The sequence below is a fragment of the Maniola hyperantus genome, chromosome 8, assembly GCF_902806685.2.
Source record: "Maniola hyperantus chromosome 8, iAphHyp1.2, whole genome shotgun sequence".
Classification (NCBI taxonomy): Eukaryota; Metazoa; Arthropoda; class Insecta; order Lepidoptera; family Nymphalidae; genus Maniola; species Maniola hyperantus.
The window spans coordinates 11,919,950-11,926,954 of NC_048543.1; the positions used below are offsets into that span (position 1 = coordinate 11,919,950).

General features: G+C 36.9%; 2 protein-coding genes across 2 annotated transcripts in view; both read left to right on the top strand.

The window, feature by feature from the left end:
- Mdh1 (malate dehydrogenase 1) overlaps window positions 1–7,005 on the top strand; it is a 129,604-nt gene that overhangs the window by 103,340 nt on the left and 19,259 nt on the right. The gene's annotated exons all lie outside the window — the stretch shown is intronic.
- Window positions 2,906–6,952, top strand: mh (maternal haploid). Its single transcript, XM_034970813.2, has 3 exons — window positions 2,906–3,190; window positions 3,838–4,069; window positions 4,696–6,952. Exons 1-3 carry the CDS (start codon window positions 3,027–3,029, stop codon window positions 6,061–6,063), a joined length of 1,764 nt encoding a protein of 587 aa, XP_034826704.1. The 5' UTR covers window positions 2,906–3,026; the 3' UTR covers window positions 6,064–6,952.

Consider the following 7,005-nt stretch of genomic DNA (forward strand, 5'->3'; position numbering starts at 1 on the left):
CATCTCATTTGCATTAGATACACAATATGGTAAATGCATTATAAGATATGTAAGAAAACTCACCTGGTTGTATAACGCATCGATCCGAGGATCGATCGTTACCTGGTAATTTCTCGCCGTTTCTCTCGGGAGTCACTCTCAATCCTGCTCGTTGCTTGAATCGCTGCTGGATGTCGAGGTATCCCCTTTTTCAAGAGCCCTCTCAGGCACCAATAAGCGCGAAACACCAGATCGATTAGCTTACGTAGCCTATCGACATTGTTCGCGCACGTGGGGTCCAACCAAAATGTCCCCACGGTAATATTACGAAATAATAAGAAAATATATATCATGATCACCGTATTATCACATTTATTGCACTTATTGAAAATAATTTTTTTGCAAAGGAAGACGGATTAACGATATAATTTTAGATTCGACGCGCACGCGGCGAAAGTACACAACGCTATGTCATCCAAGATGGCAGCGGCTCACTGCCTTGCTGGGTGAGACACTAGCGCCCCTATATCCGGTAAGGTAAACTACATTATTGCATAGGAATATACATGTTTATGGATGAAGCGCGCATATATGCGGTGAGTACATAATTGCTTCTTCATACATAAATGCTGTATGTTTTCCGGAGGCACATCAATAATAATTTATAAGTTGATTACTTACGAGTTTTACCGTATCTCGGCACACAACAAAATAATCTCTCTCACAAGCAGCTATAGTCCAAATCGTTAGGCAGATCAGTGTCCAGGGGTTTGCGCGTAAGTCCAGTGAGAAAAACGAAGCCGTCGGAGTCCAGGGAGCAAGCAAAATCGTAGAATTTATCATAAAAACACAAACAGAACACATTCACGGATCACAAAAGGAAACAAAATCACAGAACACAGACTAATAACATCTGAACTTCACCGAAGAAATAATTCTCCGAAGTAGCGCCATCTACTGCAAAGTGACGAACTATTTTTCACGAAGAAAAATGATTTGTATGGGCTGTTAGGACACTGGTAGGTAGCACAGACCAATAACATTTGTAGGTAGCATAGGTAGGTAGGTAGGTAGGTACTTTATTGGCGCCAGCGAACTGTCAAAACCAACGCAAAACTCACCTCGATTGCGCGGAAAGTCAAAACCAGAGACTAGAGTATTTCATCGATATAGAAAGAAATAATTCTTATTACATCTAAGAAATAGTAGGTAAAGTCAGTCAGTCAGTGAGTGAGTGAGTGGTATTGGGTATTTCTCTTTTATATAATATTTAGGGTTCACTAATGATTGACAAAAAACGTATAACAAATTATCAGTTCACCAAAAACTTTTGAAAAACTAATCAAATCACAAACGTCGTATACCGCAAACATATCATTTTACAAAAGATCATTTGACAAATATTCTATTCACAAATGTTTTACTTTGCAAATTTGCTGAATGTTAAAATATCATTTAAAAGTTTATTATTTCACCAAATAATTTGTTTTTCAAATTCGCGATTTTACAAAATAATAGATGATAAATTTATTATTTGATAAAATAACTACCTAATTAACAAAAAACACACAAAAAGTCTGTTTTGCATACATTTGCAAAACCCTATGCAACGCATTACGCAGCAATAATATCATGGGGCTCCTTTTTTCTGGGTGGTAAAAAAGAAATAACCCACGAAGGGGATGGCCTTACAGACCCCGCCATCCCCTTCTAACCTAGCCGTTCCGAGTCGGAGTACCCCAAGTCCCGAGCTCGCTTCGCTCGCTCTTGATGGTGGGAGCGGGGGGGAGTGAAGAGACCCCCCACCATAGTGCTCGCGTGTAAAAAAGTGCGATATGTTGTTTTACTAATTAACACGATTAAGAAATCAATTGTTTGTCAAATAATAATGATATTTTATGAAATAACAATTTGTCTGGTAATTTGTTTTATCAAGTGAATTACCTATTTGTAGAAACATAAGTTTTATAACGATCATAAAATGATTCATAATTTTACCAGAATTTGTTTGGGGAATGAAACTTTGTCATATTTTGTTTTTTGTCAATTGATCAGTCACCAATATTTAGATTCCCTGTATATTATTATACTCTTTGATACCAATGTACTCTCATCTGTGGGTCTTGCTCTTGTCTTTATTTTTTTACGATCGCGTTTATGTAGAGAGATGAAACGTAGTGATTATATACCTTTTATATACTCCATTGAGTAAAGTAATACACTGGAAATAGAGAGCCTTCTCATAAGATTTTAATGTCACCCAAATTCCTAATGCAAACCTAGCACCATCTATTAGTTGGTCAACTACAACTGTAACTGTATACATCCCTAAAGGTATCTACATACATATATACCTACTATACCTATATATAAATAGGTGGTACCTACTACGTGCATTATATAGGTAAACCAAAACCACAATAGACCTTTGACTTTACAGTGTTTTATTGAGTTTCAAAACAAGTATTAATTTAACAATAATACTTAATTTATTAGTGAATTGAAAACAATAAAACACTGAAAAGTCAAAGATCCATGTGATTTTGGTTTATCTATTTAATGCACGCAGTGTAACAGGACCACCTTTTTATTGGCACCTTAATTATTATAGGTTCATTGGAATAACAACACTGATTGTGATTTACTTTTTATTTTTATTATGTCTCACAGATCACTAAATGTTAATTTCACGAGAAGACGAAGAAGAAACCACTCGACTCGACGTACTAGTAACGGAATTTACCTTTCGCCAAAACAGAAAAAACAAAACACCATGCCGATTCAAAACACAAATGGCAGCCATTTGCAATCTCTGACCATAGAGTAAAGTAAATCAAGCAATAATTTAGTTCATGTGACCAACTAATAGACGGCGCTAATAAAAACTACAATAGGTGATAATAAGCGACTTTCCGGCCCCTGATATACTCTTTGGAGAGATGTAGAGGGTAGCTGAGTATTTTTCTGTAATACTATAATGTACACATTATAAATTTTTGCATACAAAAGTAATACAAAACTGGATATACGTGACGTGGCGCATACAGATGAAGATGAATTTAAGTGATCCAGAGTTGGAATTAGTTGACCCGACTCCAAATGTCCATTCTCTGTTCCTAAATTTTGATCAAGTATTTTTCTGGACTAAGTTAGCCAGCAGGGCCGTGGTCCGTTGGAGTAAGCGGATGTATTCTTGTGCCGGCATATGCTCGTAAGTACAATTTTATTTATTATTTGTTCCCAAATCTATACTCTATACCTGCCTGCCAACCCGCACTTGGCCAGCGTGGTGGACTATGCCCAAATCCTTATCATACTGAGAGGAAACTGTGCTCTCTGTAGTTAGCCGACTATGGGTTGATCATGATGATGATGATGATGACTCTATACCTACTAATAAATAAAATTAAAGTGTCTGTCTGTAATATCAAACTAATTAGGTAGGTACCTCATATTAAGCTCATAAGGTTATTCTAGGCTATAGGCTCATTAAGAATACTAAATTGATGATGTTGGAGATCTTCATTATAATATGTATATTATTTCTATTTAAGTTTTCTAACCTAGGTATATGCAAAATTTCAGTTTGAACTGTACATTGATTTTCTCACTAACATATTAATCATAATCTTTTTATATCTTGAACTAGAGGATGCCCGCGACTTTGTCCGCATGGATTTAGCTTATTAAAAATCCTGTGGGAACTCTTTAATTTTCCAGGATAAAAAGTAGCCTATGTCCTTTCTCAGGATGTAAGCTAACTCTGTACTAAATTTCATCAACATTGGTTAACCTGTTGGGCCGTGATAAGCTAGCAGACACACACTTTCGCATTTATAATATTAGTATGGATTTCAGGTATGACAGAGGAGGACTCTGCGACATAGCCCTAAGTGAGCCATTACTCAAGCTACGCCCTCGCAAAGACCTGGTGGAAACCCTCCTTCATGAGATGATCCATGCATACCTGTTTGTGACCTGCCGCGACCAGGATAGAGATGGACATGGGCCAAACTTCAAAGAGCACATGTACAGAATCAACAAGGCTGCAGGTCTCAATATCAGCATTTACCATGACTTCCATGATGAGGTGATTTTTTAAAATAATCAGACTTAATTTGAATTAGAAGGAGATCTGCAGGAGTACTAGAGTAACCCAGATAGCTCAGCTGGTTGTGAAATTGAAATAATGATGGGCAGGGCACATAGGTCGAAAAATCGATAGACGTTGGGGCGCCCAGGTGCTAGAATGGCGACATCACACCGGAAACGGCAGCATTGGAAGCCAAGGGGTCTTCCCCCTCCACTAAGTGGACAGATGTCATCAAACAAGTGGCAGGGAGCCGCTGACGTTCATGATAGGTATAAAAAAGCTAAAGGAATGGTAAAAGTTATCAATGTTTTTAACCCTAAGTTATAACAAGTTGCTTTCTTTTTGTCTTTTCATCCAGCTTAAAGGTTGGAACAGCTACATGTTTCATCTCTAGTGTTGGCCAGTCAGAGGTCATTGGCTAACACTCGACCTGTCAAATGAGACTGACTGACTGACTGAGATGTCAAACTAGGGGCCAAAACAGGGATGTCAGAACAGGTGTAGGTCTCCAGCACTTAGAGATGATCACCAAAAACCACTTTTTATCTTCTTTAGTTTGAGTTTTCCCATATAATAATACCATGTAACCAAAATAATCTACAAGAAATTAAAAATCATTTTAGGTTGAACTATATAGAACTCATTGGTGGCGATGCAATGGGCCATGTCACACTAAGAAACCATATTTTGGGATCGTGCGTCGCTCGTACAACAGAGCTCCTGGACCCTCAGATAGCTGGTGGACTTATCATCAGAGAAAATGTGGAGGTACTTTTGTAAAGATCAAAGAACCTGAAAATCACGGTAAGAATAAAAAGAAGGGCGTCGCTCCTAAACCTAGTGGTGATATCACTAAATATATCAATACTACTAATAATAGTGATAAAGTAACAAAACCAATCCTAAAAGACTCTAATGTTATACCTGTTAAATCGAATTTTATAACAAAAAACACAATTGTTGTTACTAAAAGAAATAATGTTGTTTACAATCCTCAAGCAGTAAAGTCACATGTTTTTAGTGGTAAAGGTCAAACAATTAGCGGCGTAAGTAGGGTAAACTCAGTAGATGCTGCTGAAACTGTTAGAAATGTTTGGGCTAATAAACAGTTATCGCCAACTTTGCCTCGTAAAAATAATACTAAAACCCAAGTCCCAAGAAGAAATAGTATCAGTACAATCACAGCCAATCCAAGTAAACATAAAGGGGATAATTTACATATTCTATCCCCACCAAGCAAAATAAAGAAAATCGATGATTATTTTAAAAGTACTGCTACATCAATATTAAAAGATTTATATGGCAAAGATTTCGAAATTAAAGAAACTAATAGTAACAAAAGATTATCAGTTGTACCTGTTAACACTAATTTAGTAGACTGTCCAGTGTGTAATGAAAAAAAAAATTGTGAAGAAATAAATAGACATTTAGATGAATGCTTGAACAAAGAAGTAATTAAAAGTATTAGTGATAATGGTGATATTAAAGCTGTGATAGATGTTAAATTAGAAACAAATAAACTAAACCATCATGGTAATTTCTTAGATAGTGATAAACAAAAGTCTGTTAATGTCAAAAAAGAAAACAATACAGTACAGCTTGCTGATTGGAATGCTAGTGTTTGTATAAAAAATGAAATAGAAGACAAACCAGATATTCCAAAAATTAAAATAGAACCTAGTACTAGTAAAAAATCTAGTATTTTAATAACTATAAATGATCAGAAATGTCCATGTTGTAGTATTATAGTCAGCAAATCAATTAATGAACATTTAGATGAATGCTTAGCCTTTTTTGATGATGATGCAAAAACACCAATTGAAGGTGCGTCAACAAGTACGGGCGATACAATCGTTATAGATGATGATGATGACCTATTAGATGAAACTTTGACATTGAATGCGACTGGTACAAAGTTCCCATGTCCGTGCTGTTTACAAATGATTGAACAAGATGATATGAATGATCATTTGGATTTATGTTTGAGTTAAATTTTGCTGCTTCTAAGAGTATGAGACTATTAATTAATAAATTATTTGTAAATATAATTATTATGTTACCAATTGTTGAATTTCCATTGTTTAGTTACTCTGGTTGAGAGTTGTGTTGTGATCCAATGCTAGTCTATAGGGCTTCCAAGACGGTCAAGCACGTTCATTACGTGGCCGAAAGTGATGTAAATCGACCTTTAGGAGATAGCAGATTTGTAGAGCGTTGTCCCCGACGTTGAGACTGACAAAACGTCATATAGGTATGAGTGACAGAGACAACGCTCTACAAAGCCGAAATGTCAGTTTAAAGGCCGATTTACATTACTTTCGGTCGCGTACTGGAGTTTCGCTTTGCTTGATGTGCCCATCAAGCAGCCTGAGCCAAAAAATGGCACTTTCTCATTTGTCGAACGTTGTCCGAACGTCGCCGGTCGCGTCAAGTAAAAATATAAAATTGCATCAATCGCCGTCAAGCACGTAAACGGTCAACACTCAAGCATCTGTGAACGGTCCAAATGCTTGCCTCAAGCAAAAATCTACGTCCGCTGCTTGACCGTCTTGGAAGCCCTTAAACTGTATTGAAATTATGTACTTAATATTTTTGTGCTGATCATATATGAACGTTAAACAGCTCTCCTGTTTGATACAATTGTGTATAGTACGCGACAGGTCAAGATGGCAATCGGGGAGGGAACACCCCGCACAGCCCCCGCGCTAACACGGTGCGGGCGAGCGCTGGTGAACGGGGTCTCCCCCCGCCTTATACCCCAATTGCCATCTCAACCTGTGGCGGACTATGGTTGAAAAAATAATTTGTGAACTAAAGTCATATATTGTTATGCATATAGACATGTGATTCATTACAATAAAAGTACAGCTGATATTATGATGTAACCTGTATCATTTTGACCAATATTATAAGGGTGTAAATTAACTGTAATT

What these genes read in the sequence shown, in the direction of transcription:
- mh (XM_034970813.2), top strand. Translation starts at nt 3,027, where the DNA reads ATGAAGATGAATTTAAGTGATCCAGAGTTGGAATTAGTTGACCCGACT. An exon ending in TCTTGTGCCGGCATATGCTC is followed by an intron (nt 3,191 to 3,837) that starts GTAAGTACAATT and finishes TATGGATTTCAG; the next exon opens with GTATGACAGAGGAGGACTCT. An exon ending in ACCATGACTTCCATGATGAG is followed by an intron (nt 4,070 to 4,695) that starts GTGATTTTTTAA and finishes AAATCATTTTAG; the next exon opens with GTTGAACTATATAGAACTCA.